Source organism: Abramis brama (genome assembly GCF_963993115.1).
Source record: "Abramis brama genome assembly, chromosome: 25".
Lineage (NCBI taxonomy): Eukaryota > Metazoa > Chordata > Actinopteri > Cypriniformes > Leuciscidae > Abramis > Abramis brama.
In genome coordinates this window covers 2,327,169-2,346,926 of record NC_139987.1, presented here as the reverse complement: position 1 = coordinate 2,346,926, position 19,758 = coordinate 2,327,169, and the positions used below count along the sequence as shown (strand labels likewise).

The 19,758-nt window shown below is 39.7% G+C and overlaps 1 protein-coding gene across 1 annotated transcript; it reads left to right on the top strand.

Moving 5' to 3' along the window:
- Positions 1-3,084: 3,084 nt before the first annotated feature.
- On the top strand, positions 3,085-4,858 carry diras2 (DIRAS family GTPase 2). The gene is made up of 2 exons (XM_084105536.1): positions 3,085-3,219; positions 4,115-4,858. The coding sequence occupies exon 2, from the start codon at positions 4,133-4,135 to the stop codon at positions 4,730-4,732; it is 600 nt and encodes a 199-aa protein (XP_083961662.1). The 5' UTR covers positions 3,085-3,219; positions 4,115-4,132; the 3' UTR covers positions 4,733-4,858.
- Positions 4,859-19,758: the final 14,900 nt, after the last annotated feature.

Here is a 19,758-nt window from a genome sequence, read left to right as displayed (position 1 = left end):
CTGGCACTTTGGAGAGGTGTTCTCTTCACAGATGAATCCCGGTTTTCACTGTACAGGGCAGATGGCATACAGCGTGTATGGCGTCGTGTGGGTGAGCGGTTTGCTGATGTCAACATTGTGGATCGAGTGGTGGCGGTGGGGTTATGGTATGGGCAGGCGCATGTTATGGACAACGAACACAGGTGCATTTTATTGATGGCATTTTGAATGCACAGAGATAACGTGACGAGATCCTGAGGCCCATTGTTGTGCCATTCATCCACGACCATCACCTCATGTTGCAGCATGATAGTGCACGGCCTCATGTTGCAGCATGATAGTGCACGGCCTCATGTTGCAGCATGATAGTGCACGGCCTCATGTTGCAGCATGATAGTGCACGGCCTCATGTTGCAAGGATCTGTACACAATTCCTGGAAGCTGAAAACATCCCAGTTCTTGCATGGGCAATCTCTCAATATTTGAGAGAAATAGGCCTTTTGTGTACATAGAAAATTCTTAGATCTTTGAGTTCAGCTCATGAAAAATGGGGGCAAAAACATTGAGTAGTGTTGTGTTTATAATTTTGTTCAGTGTACTTCTAATATTTTAAATTTCTCTTTCTAAAAAAAGCCTACTGCTTATCAGAAGCTCTTCCAGGTTTGTGGAATTGCTCTAGTCATGTGACTTTCACTGAAAACTGAGACAAACTGAGATTTACAGAAGTCACTTCACTTATAATAAGTGTTTTCTTAATCTTGCAACATTGCAGCTCCTGACGAACACATTAATTATTATCTGAATGATCACTCAGTCAGTTATTTAACCATGTATTACTGTCTTAGGAAAGCTTTTGTCTTTTAAACACATTAACCAATGTCCAAATACACATAATGGTCACATTGTCAGTTTGTTTTGATTTCTTTTCTGGTCTGTGTTAAGTTAATCTCTTAATGATATAATAATAATAAAATTAAAGCTACAATATGTAATTTTTTTTCGCTGCTAGGGGTCACTAACTTCTTACAATAACAAAGGCGTATGTTAATGATGCATAAGCAGAATTATGGAACTTGTCATCATGCTGATGGATCTAATAATGTTTATGGATGAGTGAATACATTGATGTTTTTAACATGACTGTGGAATGAAGCAGGGCGCGATTGCTAATGAGAGACAGATATCAGTGTCACACGCGAGTCCCGCAGATATAAAGGAATGAGGACATTTCATTCTACCGAACTACCGCAAGTGCAAAATCAGTTTAATAGACGAATGAAACTTGTAAGATAACGCAGCGCTGTTTCACTTGGTCTACACCAGGGGTGCCCAATCCTACTCCTGCCAATCGACTGTCCTGCACAGTTCATCTCCAACCCTAATCAAACACACCTGCCTTTAATTTTCAAGTGATCCTGAAGACCTTAATTGGTTGCTTCAGGTGTGTTTGATTAGGGTTGGAGATGAACTGTGCAGGACAGTCGATCGGCAGGAGTAGGATTGGGCACCCCTGTTCTACACTATCATACTAAACTGCATTTGAGTGTGTTGAACGTTATAATATTATTCTATATGTTAGTTTGTTGTCTGTATGAGACTAACAGTAAGCTAGATCAACATTAATAACATACTGATCATATTCTAACATTTCAACATGTTGAGATTTAACATTGATTAGTTTTATGTATATTTGAAATTGCTCACCTGTCTAATAAAATACATGCAAGAGCGGCGTCTCTGTCAAGTCGAAGTTAGTCGCGGAGGCTAGCTCTCGGCATCTCGAAAAACGCCACGCTGATATTGATCCTTGTTTTAGTTCTCCTTTTGTCCCAAAGTCTGCTTGCCATGGTCCATAATGTTTGAACGAAACAACAACAACAACGTGAGCGTGCCGCTAGACGTAACGCAGTTGTCTACGTCTGTCGCCATATACGAGCTGAAACCAGGGATAACGTGGATATTACGTCACTGACAGGCGACAATGACCAGGGACAAGACATTATTTAAAATAGGAATTTCTCTGAAATTAAAAATCTTTGGGAACTTTTGAGGTATTGTAAGTACACAACGACAGGAAATATATCACACTGTGCAAGTGATTTTTGGATATTTTATTACACAAATATTACATTTTGTACCTTTAAGTTTATGGTTCTCTGATGGTTAATGGTCACATGACATGCAGGTAAACAAATAAAACATTTCATCTTTAATTTTGATCATCTGTTTTAATATGATTATTTTTATTTTAAAATTATTCATTTCAATTTAACATTTTCATGACTTAATTATTTACTTAATAGCTTTTCATTAAACTCCAGTCTGGGAAACTCTGACATAATAATATTTAATGTACTTCATGTTGCTTGTAACAGAGAATGGAATATATTTTCTTTCTCTTTGTATTTTTATATCAATTTGGTACAAGATTATCCTATTCAAATCAATATGATAATTGAGTTAGGTCAAAAGCGATCAAAAAGTAGTCATATTATATTACATTAAATGTGTAATGTAATGGATTACATTACTAACTACAATTTTTTTTTATCATTTAATTTTGAATCAGTAACTGATTACAATTTGTAAGTAACCAACCCAGCTCTATTGTTTACATAGGATGCATTACTGATGCCAGGCTTGAAAGGACGTATAGTTTGAGAATGTGTTTTGTAACAAACATTAGTCGTACAGTATGAAACTCTATTAGACACATTGTAAAACTGACATTTGGCCTATCACATTGGAGAGGACGTTATTATTTAAAGAAGGGGAGAAAAAGCCGTTCACAGTTCAGTATGAAGAAGACCATTCAATAATGCCATTGCTATCTGTTTACATTTCGAATGGCAAACATTTAGAGTGAAATTCTAATTGTAATCTTAAATTTCTTAACTTCACAAAAGCCTAACGGACATCTACAGCTGAATTATATATATATAGCCCACTATAAAACGGAAGGGTCTGATGAATATGAGGAATATATAATGAGGCAGGGCTGCGTGTGTGTTTTGCAACGGGCTGAAATCCCAGATGATGACGTCACGGGGAGAGAACGGGAGAGAGTCAGCAGACACTCAGGAAACACACGCTCCCTTTAAACATCACAGTCATGCCTCAGATGGACCTTTAGAGGGATCGCAGACCTCAGGAAAAACAACCCATATCCCATCATCTCCATCGTCCACCACGACATGACAACGGGAATTTAAAATTACGCCTTTGTACATCAGCATTTAGGTGAGTTTCCGAAGCGCATCCATTCAAACCAGCGAATTAAATCGGGTTATGTATTATTTATTATTTAAAATACACCATATTTATTATATATAATTTATTATATAACAAGGAATATCAAAGGTATAGTACTCACAGTTTAGTGCCGTTTTCTGTTGGTCTGTGTTGTTTTGCGCATTCTGCCTCCATCAAACAGCGCTGCATCACATCCTGACCCGTTTACCGTCAAATAAAAGACGCATTCAGATATATGTCCCGTTTTTGCTTGCATCCATGTGCTCACTGAGCATGTGCTGCTCCTGTGTTGAGGCTTTGATATTCGTCCTGCTGGATGAACTGATCAGGGAAACCTGAATGTCAGACTGGCAGGGGTCTCATTGGCCAGTATCTCCACTGACTCTCATTATAAGAAATCTGAGTTTACTTTGATTTCTAATTGCATGAATTTTGAATGCTTTATATTAGCACACATGTAATGATACCCTCATGTCACGATTCGAACATATCGCGATACTGAACTCACGATACGATATTATTGCGATACTCCAAGACATATGGTAGCCTAAAAGGTTAACCAAAAATGTACAGTTGATTGACACGCTAAATTTGGTGTTACATTGAGTGTGTAAATGAATAGGCTTGGACTTGGTGCTGGAAACCCAATAGAGATACCAGAATAAAAAATAAAAAAATATTGTAGAAAGCTCTCTGTAGGCTACCGAAATCATATTTTAAAACAGACTTCACAGATTTAAAATAATGTAATATCATAATAATATTATAATATAATGTTTGGCTCGTTTCATGGTTTATAATGCAAATACAGTGTTGTCGATGGGATATCAAACTTCTGGTGCTTGTATTTCATAAGCGTTCCTTTCACTTTGCCTCCATCCAGGTCTTTTTAAGTGCCGCTATGCCAGAACAAAGCAATGATTACCGGGTGGTTGTGTTTGGAGCCGGTGGAGTGGGCAAAAGCTCCCTGGTCTTGCGCTTTGTGAAGGGAACCTTTCGCGAGAGCTACATCCCCACCGTCGAGGACACCTACAGGCAGGTGATCAGCTGCGACAAGAGCATCTGCACGCTTCAGATCACGGACACCACTGGCAGCCACCAGTTCCCCGCCATGCAGCGCCTGTCCATCACTAAAGGCCACGCATTCATCTTAGTCTACTCAATCTCCAGCAAACAGTCTCTGGAGGAGCTCAAGCCCATCTTTGAGCAGATCTGCCTGATTAAGGGAGACATCGAGAACATCCCGATCATGCTGGTGGGAAACAAGAACGACGAGCTGAACAGCCGTGAAGTGGAGAGCGGGGACGGAGAGGCCACGGCCAAGAGGTGGAAGTGTGCCTTCATGGAGACCTCAGCCAAGACCAATCACAACGTCAAGGAGCTGTTTCAGGAGCTTCTGAACTTGGAGAAACGCAGGACTGTGAGCCTTCAGATCGACAGCAAGAAGAGCAAGCAGCAAAAACGAGCTGAGAAGCTGAAGGGCAAATGTGTGGTCATGTGAAAAACCAAAGTGTGTTTGGAAAACCAAAGCATTTTGCGGATGGTTTTAATGCACCGTTTACACCTGAAGACAAGAACGTTGGAAGAGGAGCAAGGATTTAGTGGGACAACTGTTGTTTACTCGGATATCTTAAAGAAAGAGTTCATCCAAAAATGAAAATGTGGTAAACCGTTAATTTCTTCTGTGGAACACAAATGTTTTTTTGTTTTTTTTTACGAAGAATGGGCGCTCTTTTCCATATTAAGTAAACGGGGTAATGTCCAAAATGACAAACAGCAGTTCATATAACTCATGCGCAATATTCCTGAAGTCATTCGCTTACTGGAGGGGAAGATCTTTTGTCAATTTATGATACTTTTATGATGCCTTTTCATTTAGGAGCCTGACTGCACTAGTCCCATCCACCAACATTATATGCAATTATGCAAAAGAGTGAGCAAAATATACATTCTTTACTTATTCTTTGACTTTATTTTCTGTGGAGAAATACGGAGTCCATAAAGGGACATGGTGGTGGAAAAAAACATGAGATGGGAGGACAAATAATAAGTTAATGCTTCTCTAACAAATGTTTGCGTTCAACCGAGAAACTTTGCGTTCCCTCGCAAAACATTTTGAGCTCTTTCTCTTTTCTCTATTGAGTTTCTTGGTGGAACGCAAACGTTTTTGCGAGGGAACACAAAGTTTCTCGGGGGAATGCAAAACGTTTGTGAGAGAACGCAATAGCATTGACAAATAATTTTTCCTCCATCTCATATTTTTTCCTTCATCATGTTCCTTTAGGGGCTCCATAGAGAAATGCCTAGAGAACCAATGTTCATAAAGTTTCAAAGAAGTAGTTCACTTCAAAATTCAAATTTCCTGGTAATTTACTCACCCCCATGTCATCCAAGATGTTCATGTCTTTCTCTCTTCAGTCGAAAATAAATGAAGGTTTTTGAGGAAAACATTGTAGGATTTTTCTCCATGTAGTGACTTCAACGGTTATCAACGGTTTGAAGGTCCAAATTGCAGTTTCAGTGCAGCTTCAAAGTCTCGACACGATCCCAGCCGAGGAGTATATAGAGAAACCATTGGTCATTTAAAAAACAACAACAAAAAAAAAACAAACATTTATATACTTTTTAACCACAAATGCTCATCTTGCACTAGCTCTGCGATGCGCCACACATTACGTAATTATGTTGAAAGGTCATGCGTGACATAGGCGGAAGTACAGACCTAGTGTTTACAAAGCGAACGTGCAAAGAAACATTAATAAAAGGTAAAACAATGATGTCGGACGATTTTGACGTTGGAGGAGAAAATGAGATGAGAGTTGTTACCGACTGACCTTTCCAACATGATTACGTAATGCGTGAAGTCATGGATGTGCAGGATGAGCATTTGTGGTTAAAAGTATATATAATTTTTTTGTTTTAGAAAATGAGTGATGGTTTGTCTAGATAAGACTCTTATTCCTCGGCTGGATCGTGTCGAGACTTTGAAGCTGCACTGAAACTCACATTTGGACCTTCAACCCGTTGGACCCCATTGAAGTCACTATATGGAGAACAATCCTGGAATATTTTTCCTCGAAAACCTTCATTTCTTTTCGCCTGAAGAAAGAAAGACATGAATATCTTGGATGACGTGGGGGAGAGTAAATTTCAGGAAATTTTAATTTTGAAGTGAACTAATCCTTTAATTTTACACTTTTGTAATGACATAATTTCACCAGCTTGTCACAGATGTGATTGTGGTGTAATCAAAGTTTACAGCAACATCAGTGCCTGGCAACCTGTTCTGCTCTCAGTTTTACTCCCTTCTAGACCACAAACTCAAAGGGAAAACCCCAGGCTAACCCAGCGGCAGTACTAATACCTTTTTTCTTTTTTTTTAAATCAATAAGCATTTCAAAAATCAGGACAAGGGTTTTAAAATGCTATTTAAAAGCACTAGCTATTCCTGAGATCGACTGAAATATAGTCGCATTAGCTTTATAGCCGTTGTGTTGGAGAACAGCTGCCTCTTACAGCACAGGCTGGGCAACATTAACGTGTTTAAAACAGAGACGTCATATATGGCAGTTCATGATCGCATTCATCAACTGAATGGTAACATGTCAAGGCATGCGGCCAGTAGTAATCAACTAAAATAAGCTAAATGGTTGTTACTGTGTTAGTTGTGCAACTCACTGTCAAGGTTTTAAGGACGGCTGTCATAGTTTTATTATATGCCTTCGATTGGATTGTATCAAAGCTTTAGTTTTATTTTCAGGGTTTTTAGGTTTTCTGTCTATTAATGAGTTTATAAATGTGCTCTTCCAAACACAGAGTTGACTATGTTCCCAGTAATATACAGTATTTGTATGAAGGGATATTGTAGTATGAAAGGAAAGATCAGCTACAACAGAGTCACATTAATTGTAAACCTTATTGGCAGATTCATTTTTGAACACGGTAAACATAATAATATTAATTGCTGATAAAATTACAGTTGGCTGGGTTTTTTCAAGCGAAATAACATGATCTATCATCTACATGTGTTTACACATATTTAGTGAAATAACGTGCTTTTGAGAGGATAGCTTTTCTAATTATGTATTTTAGCATGACAGCTCTTGTACAGTGAGCTATTAGTCAAGTTCAAGTGCTATATTATATTTGTTACAAGAAGAAACTCACTTGTCTGGTTAGAGTGAAGTAAACAGCTGCATATTTTCTGTAGTAGAGTACTGGAGAGCTTTATCAAATGTGATATTTAACTTGAATAGCATAATCTGTGCAAATGTAGCTAGTGAAAATGTGTATCACGGGTACAGGAATTGCTAAGACCCAAAGCTTACAGTGGGTTTCTGTTATACAGTTGGAGTTCTGATATAAAAATTGTTCTATGGTTTTGATGAAATGCCTGTATAGACATCATGTGTGCCTACAAGTTTATATGATTGTATTTTAGGTCACAAGAATAAATAATATTATGCATTTGATCGAATGTCTTCATTCGTAAAGTTATTTAAGAATTTAACTAGAAAATGAATCCATCATTTTCACATGAAAGAACATTTTAAGGGTTGTAATAGAAATTACGACTCCCTTTGTATTCAAACATTTGTGTTAAGATCATTCTAGCAGCTGCCACGTCTATACGTGCATCTATTCAAACCGCTGATGAATGGTGTGACTCTGGGCGGAAATGATGCTGGTGTGTGTGTGTGTGTGTGTGTGGTGTGGGGGGTGGGGGGGGGGGGGGTGCACGGGGGAAGAATTTCTGTGCTATTTAGACATGTCAGAGTAATAAAGCCCGCGAGGCTCATTATCGGCAAGTCAAGTGTCCTACAGTATAATGGAGCACCTGCCAGCACTTAACCAGCATCAGGCCGGAAACACAAGCTCTCTCATGATGATGAGCATCACCAGCACAATACACCATTCATCTGACTAAAACATGCTGTCCTTTATGAACAACAAAAACTGGCAACAATGATATCAGATGACTGACATCAAATCAAATCTGACAGGGGAATGGCTCCATTTTAGATCATTTTGATAGTCCACTTCAGAAATTCTGCTAGCTATAAGTAACTACGTGCCAACTTATTATACTACCCCTAAACCTAACCTAACAGTGTACTACAGTCTACTTATACTCTAATGAGAGTCCGTTGGCATGTGGTTGCATATTAATAAAGACAGGGAAACAGAGAAAGCTGCAGGTCGGGGACATGTGTGTGTCAAAGTGGTGAAAGTTACACAATGCTACAACACAAACTAACCCCTAACCCTGCACCATAAGGCAGCTTTTGCAACCAATTGTAAAGACCTTTCGGCATGCCCATTACTCCGACCAGCAGATACCCACACTTGAATTAATGAGAGTTAGTTGACATGAATTTGCTAAGTATAGGTAGAAAATGGGAATAATGCCATTGTTTCCTATTTGTTTTTAGCTCTGTCTTTGGGGTTTCCCTTAGTCAATCCAGCTTGTAATGAATTCACTGGAGGCAAGTTGAACTGAACCCATGTGCAGATTTATTTAACAAAACTTGATCAAAACAAATGCAAAATAAACTAATTGAAATAAACTTGAACAAATATAAACTCACCTTACACAAAGCTAGACACCAGACAATGGGAACATAATGACTTGACAAGACACCTAAAAGCAATGAACAATGAACCAATGGCGAAACAGAACAGAGAACCACATGACTAGAACAACTAATGAAAACAACACATGAAGCAAGGAGAGCACATGACATGATCACATCAGGAGAAAGGGAAACACATGACTGGCTGTGTCCGAAATCACATACTCTCTCGAGTGGGTACTTATTTTAAATATGTAATAATAATAATAATAATAATAATAATAATAATAATAATAATAATATGTTCTATATACTGTAATATGAATGAGTGTAGTATGAAGGTAATCCGGACGTACTACATCCGCCATGTTGTCATTATCATGTCAACTACCTGTGTCAGTTGTGTTGTGTCACCGCTATTCACAAATCCTCTCCCATGGCCTCATGGGATAGTAAAGTGTCTATCACAGGGATAGGCAACTCCGGTCCTGGAGGGCCACTGTCCTGCAGAGTTTAGCTTCAGCCCTGATAAAAACTCACCTGCCTGTATCTATCTAGTAATCCTGAAAACACTGATTGCCTTGTTCAGGTGTGTTTAATTAGGGTTGGAGCTAAACTCTGCAGGACAGTGGCCCTCCAGGACCGGAGTTGCCTATCCCTGGTCTATCATATATACTTCAGAATCTTTGTATTAATTTTATTTTGCCTGTATAAGTGACACTAACCATTGACTTGCATTATATGATTGTCATTATATCACCAAGGACCACGGTTTCAGCTAAAAACCTTCTTTACATTTCCATTTCCATTAAATTTACATTTAAATTAGCAACAAATTTATCCCTTATCCCTTTAAGGACTAAGACAGCAGTAGGTTTATTAGGCTGCTGTCCCTTAAAGTCCCAATGAAATCAAAATTGTTTTGTGGCTTTTACTATAAATTAAAAGCTTACTGTTATCTATAAGCTATTGTGCTCCCTAAACAATGACAAAATTCACATTTAGAAGATATAAGCATTCAAAACGTACAGTCCCTCACTTCCGCAAATATGGATTAATGATTTTGATGACATCACTCTGCACTTCAACTTCTCATCAGATTTTCTGTCCAATCAAATGCTCTCTAGCATGTGAAGCTCCGCCCCCAACATTATGAATAGACGCTGAAGCTGCTGAAATCGGTCACTTGTTCACACATTTACTATTTTCTACACGGTGAATGGCAGATAGTGCACTACATAGGGATAGGGAGTGATTCAGACAGTGTAAATATGTTTTCCATTGAGATGAATGAAGTCTGGTTTCATGTTAGTGTCATGTGAACCGCCACAGAATGTATGCTGTGCGTATCAAAGCACTCCATTGGGCCTATAAGACCTGCACGTATCCAACATACTGTTACACACAGGTTTTCTTTCTCAACTGTTTATGTTCACTTAAGACATAACCGACTATGTTTCACAAGGATACTCGCCAAAATGGGCATTTTGACGAATTTGTGAATTTGTCTGTTCAAGCGAAGTCGAATGCAGTAGGCTATTTGCCCTTTTTTCGCTATTCACCTCTCTCTCTCTTTACCGCCAGTTAACGTTAGTAATATGTTCCTCATTTTACTTTCTTTGCTATTTGCTTTGTCTATAAAAAAGGGATGCGCTCAACAAGATTGCGCATCTGTGCTGCTGTGTGCTGGTATCAGTGCATCCCTAATTTTAATAAAATATTAAACACTGAAGATATTAAACACTGAAGTATTATTTTATTGAACACTTTGGCAAGCTGCTTTAAATATTATCATCAAACTGGTGTTAATTGACCCAGACAGGGAGTGCAGCCCTATCAGATTCATAACAGCCAGTCTCACATCCATGACTCCCAAAGCTTGAACAAGACAAAGGATGTTACAACCCTTGAGATGGAGACATTAATTAACTAAAAACTAATATATGATAAAAAATGAAAGCAATATGAAAAAAGATAGTATAAATGGAGTATATGTATTTTGCACTCTTGAAACCACACACAGGTTGCTGTATGAATCCTTAGATCCATAATTTCCCCCTTCTAAATCATATGTCAAAACATTCGACAGATTGATTAAAACTTCGAAAAAAAATGTATTGATTAAGCAAACTTTTGATTATCATTTTCAAAAAAAATGTAAGCCTGGATGGTGGCAATCCAGCCTTCCCTTCTGCATATTTTTCAAGTAAACAGGCCTCTTTAAGTCCCACCGTGTCCCAGATTGTCGTCTTTCACCAAGCAAATCAACACTTACAGTGGTAAGATGATAAACACCCCTGAAACTGCAACAGCTGAAGCTTGCAAAGTAGGAAGGCATCAAAATATGTCCAAATATATTGTTAGCTTCACTTCCTGTCTCCTTAGATTCCTTCATCTGATCGATGTTTGTCCCAAGACTTGAAAGATAAGGTCCTTCCCCATAACTTCATCCAGCATTTAGCCAGTCTCTGTTTTTGAACCTTTTGTACTGCTGCAGTTAAAGCCATACAACCCATTAAATGCACATCTGCCTCAGCAAGATATCTGATAACGACATTGAATGACAATCAATCTAGTTTTTACTAGCTGATAAACTGTCTACCCATGTTAGGCCTGTCACTCTGTATTTTGACAGTTTGATTTGGCAGTGTAACACTTTCCACCATGCCTGATGATTGAAAGTGCATTGAACCCAGTGAAGTCTACAGACTTCTTGCCCTACCTGACCATCAAATCCTCTCCTCACGAGAGAAGGGCCTATTTATACATACACTCCTCACTCTCGGCTGATCCTGTCCCAGCCAGGGATGCGGGAGGAGTACTCTGGGTTTGGGCCAGTTTCCGAGCTCGGACGGCACGCCTAATACGCCTACTCTATCTGATTATTTGTAACTGTGAACTTGTGAAACAGCTTATAAACAGCTTATCACTTAACGAATTGACAGCCTGTCCGCTAATCTTCAACGTGTTTGCTATTAAATCGTGATCCTGGGGTGAGCTACTATCTGGAGTTTGCAAAAATATTTTATTAAAGAAATCAGACAATTTTGCAACAGGTAGTATTCAGTTTACAGCACTGGTTCAATTCTATGGTATCTGCGGAACAGACTGAAACACAGGGCTTGAATAGGTACACAGAACAGATTAAGGAAACGAGACACAGCTGGGGCAAATTAACTAACAAGTAATAAGGTGTTTTCTGGGCCCTGGAGGTGTTCTGACATGCTCTGACATTTGTGCTTATTTCTGTTACTTGTGACATTTTTATGGCTAAAGTCTGATTACACTGTATTCAGCACAAACTCTGCTACAATAATATGTCAGCAGCTGTATGTGAAAGTTTGTAGTTTTGAGATAATGACGTTTATGCATGGTTTCTGAAAAAACTAAACAAAATTGTCACTGAAATAAGGTCATGAAAACCATACTGATTATTTCTTCACAAGACTTTTGAAAATCGCCCTGGAGGCTGACAAGAGCGTGGCTTACCCAGAGCAGGAAGCCTCCAGGGCGGAGCCGGCAGCTCGGGAGACCAGGGCGAAGCCGGCCGTCCAGTGTTGAGCGTCTTGAGGATGGCCTTCGTGGGCGTGTTAGTGGCCTAGACGGGAAACGGAGTCCTCTCTGGACTCTCCTGGACGGGGACTGGTGTCCTCTCTTACAGAGTCCTCTCTGGACTCTCCTGGACAGGGACTGGAGTCCTCTCTGACGGAGTCCTCTTTGGACTCTCCTGGGGTCTCATTTATAAAACTGTGCGTAGGATCCTTACTAAAAGTGTACGTGCGCCAGAAAGCCAAAAATGGCGTACGCAAAAAAATATTCAGACTTATAAAACCGTTCGTACGCCAGAACCTGCGCAGAATTCACTTTATAAATCCCAGTCAGCAGAAGATTGTGCGCACATGCGTCTCCTCCCCGAAATAACCATATATGGAGCTTACAACGCCTAGTTTTACTATGCATATCCTCATCTGCATATCATTTGCATATGATTATTCATCCACGTGATAACGTTTATCGGTACAAGACACATTACATTAATAAAAATCAAGTAGTTGCCTATCCTTGCCTTGTTTTTGAATACATAAATCAAATAGTGTAAAATACATTTCAGAGAAAGTTTTTCTCAATCTTTTCCACTGGCCGAATTGTATTTTTAATTGATTTATATTTTTAATGGAAACAGATAGGCCTTGGGCATTATTTGCACAAAACTATTTTCTCAGACAATCTGGTATTATCATGATAAGCAATTATCTCTGTGGTTAAAACATTAAAACACAGCACGCCACAGGAAAAGTGTTCAAAAACATTGCATCCACAACAAATATTTCTATATTGATTGAATTTGAATATAAAAAATGTTGTAACTTCTCAGTAATGATTTCATGTTTAAGTGTTTAACTCCATTAATTTGAATGGCATATTTAATCTAAATGTTTATATCAGAAGTAAAACATAGTTTAAATCATTATTTTATTTATTTAAACTCTTATTTGCGTCAGTTTCACTAAACGGCCCAACGCGTTCGCTGGCGCGGACATTTAAGAAGGGATGGATATTTGCTTCAAGATAGGCTTGGTGAGTGAAATTATATTTGTATTATCTTTCTGTATATGTTTAATTTTCTTTAGATTTTCTGTCTAAAAGTGACCAAAAAGACACTTAACTCCAGCTCACCATCTGTGTCGCCAATTCCCTTTGTCTCCAGAATGTGCGTACACACGGCTCAAAGTTTGCTTAAAGGTGCGCACATTCTCCCGTCAAGTTTGTTTTTTATAGATCACAACCTTTGCGTGGGAACTGGCGTACGTACGTTTCCAGCCCCGTTTTGTAAATGAGACCTCTGGACAGGGACTGGAGTCCTCTCTGACGGAGTCCTCTCTGGACTCTCCTGGACAGGGACTGGAGTCCTCTCTGACGGAGTCCTCTCTGGACTCTCCTGGATGGGGACTGGAGTCCTCTCTGATGGAGTCCTCTTTGGACTCTCCTGGACGGGTACTGGAGTCCTCTCTGACGGAGTCCTCTCTGGACTCTCCTGGATGGGAGACGGAGTCCTCTCTGGACTCTCCTGGATGGGAGACGGAGTCCTCTCTGGACTCTCCTGGACAGGGACTGGAGCCCTCTCTGACGGAGTCCTCTCTGGACTCTCCTGGATGGGAGATGGAGTCCTCTCTGAACTCTCCTTGATGGGGACTGGAGTCCTCTCTGGAAAAAAATAATATAAAATTCATAGACAATTGGAAAAGTTTTTGGGGCAGACCTGACCTGTTGAAAAGAGATGGTATTCATCCCTCCTGGGATGGTGCTGCTCTTCTCTCTAGTAATATGGCACATAGTCTTAGAGCTCAAACATGATGAATTGGGGCTCAGGTCAGGAAGCAGACAGACTGGCTAAACCGACCATCTGCTAGCTGTTTCACGTCACAGAGGTCAGATAAATCTCATCACATAGAGACTCTTTCACCTAGATATCATCATATAGAGACTGTGTCTGTTCCCCGAATTAGGAAATATAAAAAAAACTCCCAAACCCATTTAAGGGTAAAAATGTAATTGATGTTCAACAAATAAAAAACAGATATAACACAGATGAACAAATGATAATGCTTGGTTTGCTGAATATTCAATCCCTTACTTCAAAAGCATTTATTGTTAATGATATGATTACAGATTATAACCTAGATGTGCTGTGTTTGACAGAAACCTGGCTAAAATTGGACATTAAATGAGTCCACCCCCCAAGATAACTGTTATAAACACTATCTAGTGTAAATGACATATCATATTTGACATTTGTGATGGCTACTGTATACAGGACACCAGGGCACCATACAGACTTTATGATTTAAAAACTTAATGTCGTTAAAAACTTAAAAACCCACTGGGGACTCGAGACTCGACTCGACAGTTGGTGACTCGACTACAACACTGGTACGAGCACACTCGAACCCTTAAGAGAGTATCCAGAAAAATGGAGCGTAACTGGAAGAAAACAAAACTAGAGTTTATTTATTTGAAACAGTGGCTAAATTAACGAAAAATAAAGCTGCAACCCCAGACGTTTCCAAGCAGCACAGCAATAATGACTTCATGAACATCTTTACATACAAGACTGACAAAATCGGGACAAAAAAAACAACAACAACAGTCTACTACAGTATCGCATCAGGCAGTGCATTGTAGTCACCTTGAGGAAAAATTCAATTCATTCATTACTATAGGAGAGAAAGGATTTTCTAAACTTGTTAAATCATCTAAATCGACAAAATGCACGTTAGATCCTATACAGACTAAGCTATTGAAAGAGATGCTTCCAGAGGTCATAGATCCTCTTCTTAATATCATTAATTCATCTTTGTCATTAGGAACTTAAGCTGGCTATGATTAAACCACTTGTTAAAAAAACGCAACTTGATCCTACAGAATTAGTCAATTACAGGCCGATCTTGAATCTACCTTTTCTGTCAAAGATCAAGCGTAGCGTTAGTTCTGGCAGGTCACGTTAGTCAAGCTCGCATCAGCTAACCCTCAGCTGATCCACATCTACCTATAGGAATACGACGCCCATCACCATATACATAAGCTCCTTCAGTAGTATCAGCAGCTATCGCGTTTCTCAGGAGCTAATTAAATAGCGAAATTCGGCAGGCAAACAACATCATCTCACAAGGAATCGTGCAATCGGGAATTTAGCAAGAGGAATTCGTTCCCCACAAGGATTTCACCTCAGATTCATCTTAAACTTGAACACGAAGGAGTGTGGAATCATGGGAGTCGTCATCTTCTCCTCCACAGCCGAAGGAATCCGTAGGACGGGAGCAGTAATCATGTTCATTAATGAGGAAGCACACTGTATGTCATTGCTTAGCTGTGCAGTGCGCACTGCATCTGACTCAGAGCTATTGCTGTAGGGTGTAGGCTTCCCCTGCCAAACTACACTAGTTTAGCAATAGTTCCGCGATTATACAGCATGCTTGTTGTATCAGAATTTGCTGCCGCTAGGGGTGTAAGCTTCCCCCAATAGATCCCATACAATAGGTTGGTTTCACGTGACGTCACGCTGCTGCATCGCAAGAGCGCGAAATTCAGATGGAGGGCAGGAAGTGAAATAGCTGAGGATCTGCAGTCTGATAAAATGCCAATGTTTTGTGTAGTTTACGGCTGCTCCAATCGTTCTAATCGAGAAAAGGGAAAGGGTTTTTATAGAGTACCGAAAATTGTCACTCATAAAGGTGAGAAATGTAAAAAGCTCACAGAACAACGCCGTACAAAGTGGATTTTTAACGTAAGTTACGTCTGCGGTCGGGAGGAGCAGAGTCTGTTAATGCCCGTGTCTGCAGCGATCACTTCGTCGGAGGTATGTTAGCTAGCCAAGTGTTTTTTGTGTCTGTGTTTATATAGCGTTAGGTTGTCGTTAAATGCTCATTTATTTAGGCCTCGTTTACACTGTCAGTGAAATGTGACCCAATTCCGATTTTTTGCTCATATGTGACACAGATCCGATGTGTTCTATGACAGTGTAAACAGGAAAAAAAACGCATGCATTCGGATATTTTGAGATCGGTTTCAGGCCTCATTCATATGTGGAAATAAATCGGATATGTGCCAATGCGACTGTCATGTAAACAGGCAGATTGGATGTTCTGAGGCATTACGTTAGGCAACGTCTCCGCGGTTAAAGCCAATATTTAAACACAATATGCTCCCACCAGTCCTGAGATCTCTCTCACACACAATAACTGAAGCATATGTGCAATGATGGCACTTTTCGTCCTCCTTCGCCTCAAAATCATGGTGATGTTTGGCGAACTTCGCATACATCGCAGAGCTAGGATCAATCATATTTCGCGTTCGTCCATCTGTGCAAGAGAATTTAACCCTTTAAGCATGCGCGATGTTTCAGATAGTATGGCAAGTGTAAACACATGAATCGGATATGGGTCAGAGTTGAAAGAACGTGTAAACAGACGGTCAAAAAAATCGGATAAATTCAATATGGACACTCCGCAACGGTTTCCTACATAGACGTATTCTCCGTGTTTACTTCCTGCCCTCCATCTGATATCGCCCCGCCTTCGTGCGTCATAATAATCACGTGACTGAAACCCAGCTATTGGCTACAGCAACACGCTTGTTGCCATGTGTCCTTGCTTGCTCCAGCTTGGTGTGATGCTTCCCCAATTAGATTGGATCTATAGTGCTCAACATATGATGCTAACATCAGGATGTAACCTTTCTATCAGCCTCAGTCGTGGTGGGGGTAGTGTGTAAAAATTAACAAAATGTGTGTGTATATATCATTTTTATAATTTTTCTCTTTTCTACAGAAGTAAACTACAACCAAGTATAACAAGGTTATGAAATTATTGACAGGTGACAGTTTACGCAGTAAACATCAACAAATAACTTGTCTAGTGATTGGAATTTATTCAAATCTACATATTTGTGACTAAATGTATCCAAGCATCAGCATCACGCTTGTTACATTAAACCATCCAGCTAATTCTAATTCAGTGTTGCTAATTCTGTGTGAACCAGAAGTTTCCACCAGGATTACTTAAGTATTGTGTACTTCAGTACTTATTTCCAATGAAAAAGATAATTGAAAATTAAATCTCCATCTCTCATCTCTAGCTCACAGGCGTCACACAAAGAAACTGGAACTGGACTGCGGATATACAACAAGCAAGCAGCTGATTCATTTTGATATCTAATTTTCACTTCTTCATTTCAGGTGGTATGTCATTCATTGCAATATGTATGTTTACTGCTGAACATTTCGGGTATTGACAACATGCTTGTTGCTATGGTTATGTGGGTATTGGCAACATACTCGTTTAGGCCATCTAGGTAAGGGCAACATACTTGTTGCTCAAGGCTTTCTGGTATTGTTGGTAGCATGCTGTTGCTCAAGCTTTTCAGGTATTGGCAACATGCTTGTTGCCTATGGAGGGATTATTGGGTCAGATTTAAAACTAAAAGTCTAAAACTAAAAGTCTTAAACGAAAACTAAAAGTCTAAATTTGAAACTAAAAGTCTAAGTCGAAAACTAAAAGTCTAAGTCGAAAATGAATTTGGTATTTAGGATTGGGCATTTGGTATTTAGGATTGGGCATTTTGTATTTAGGATTGGGCATTTGGTCATTTAGGATTTAGGATTGGGCATTTAGGGATTTAGGATTGGGAATTTGGTATTTAGGATTGGGCATTTTATCATTTAGGATTTAGGATTGGGAATTTGGGGATTTAGGATTGAGGAGTGTATGCAAATAAGGAGGCGGGGCCCAAATACTGGAGGCTGGGTTTGAAATGGCTGGTGCGCAGAGACACCTTATGGACAGCAGAGGGAGCTCCCAGTGCTAAGGAGCACTGTAATGAAACCAAACAGAGCGAGTGAGCAGGGCTGGAGCAAGTACTGTACTTTACAATGTGATAACTTCAACTTAATGACAGCGTTGTAACATTTATGTGGCCTCACACACAAAGTCACCAGTGAAAGGAGTGCTATCGGTCTGACGACGAGAATAACTATTATTATTATTATTAATAGTGAGTGCGCGCACGCGGCCGGGGCTCTCTCTCTCTCTCTCTCTGCTCGTTCTTATATATGCCCTGTCAAGCGCGCCCTTGTTAAACTGACATGCAAATGATAAACTTTCACTATATGATGGTTAAACTGTGCAATTAATCCGATAATGATAGGAACCACCTGTTTAAGCATAACGTTGTAATAGACAGCACAAAGGTATAGTAATAAAGATGCTTGTCTCTTGCCACGGCTTTCACAATATCACTGTTCAGCCTGTCGGGGTTGTTATTCGCTATACATTATCCCTTACATAAAGTACAGTACTTGCTCCAGCCCTGCTCACTCGCTCTGTTTGGTTTCATTACAGTGCTCCTTAGCACTGGGAGCTCCCTCTGCTGTCCATAAGGTGTCTCTGCGCACCAGCCATTTCAAACCCAGCCTCCAGTATTTGGGCCCCGCCTCCTTATTTGCATACACTCCTCAATCCTCAAATGCCCAATCCTAAATCCCCAAATTCCCAATCCTAAATCCTAAATGGCTAAATGATTAAATGCCCAATCCTAAATACCAAATTCCCAATCCTAAATCCCTAAATGCCCAATCCTAAATCCTAAATGACCAAATGCCCAATCCTAAATACAAAATGCCCAATCCTAAATACCAAATGCCCAATCCTAAATACCAAATGCCCAATCCTAAATACCAAATTCATTTTCGACTTAGACTTTTAGTTTTCGACTTAGACTTTTAGTTTCAAATTTAGACTTTTAGTTTTCATTTAAGACTTTTAGTTTTAGACTTTTAGTTTTAAATCTGACCCAATAATCCCTCCATAGTTGCCTTGGCTCACTCAGGTAACTACAAAAGCATCCAGATTGCGCTGTCAGTTGGTTTTTGGGGATATTGGCATATGGTTTTGTTTTGGGGGATTATTGCTGCTCTCCCTGCTCTTATCCATGCTAGGCTGCATGGATGCGCAGGGAGTTCTCGCCCAGAACGGAACCATACCGCCAATCCAAACTGTATGCTAATTGTCAATCATATTTGACGGTAGTGGTCCTGACAGAAATCAAGCGTAGCGTTAGTTCTGGCAGGTCACGTTAGTCAAGCTTGCATCAGCTGACCCTCAGCTGATCCACATCTACCTATAGGAATACGACGCCCATCACCATATACATATATAAGCTCCTTCAGTAGTATCAGCAGCTATCGCGTTTCTCAGGAGCTAATTACCCTCCTCCATCCCCAGCTCCTCCTCTCGCCCAGTCAGGATTTGACATTCTGATTCCCCTTGAATCAGAATAATTATCGAATAATGTTGTACTTTAAAATCTTGAATTAAATAGATTTGTAAACTTTCATGTTGGTTCTGTTCTGTTTACCCCAAGGGGGATTATTGCTGCTCTCCCTGCTCTTATCCATGCT

Excerpts from the sequence above, each read along its gene's own strand:
- diras2 (XM_084105536.1), top strand. The coding sequence starts at position 4,133 with ATGCCAGAACAAAGCAATGATTACCGGGTGGTTGTGTTTGGAGCCGGT.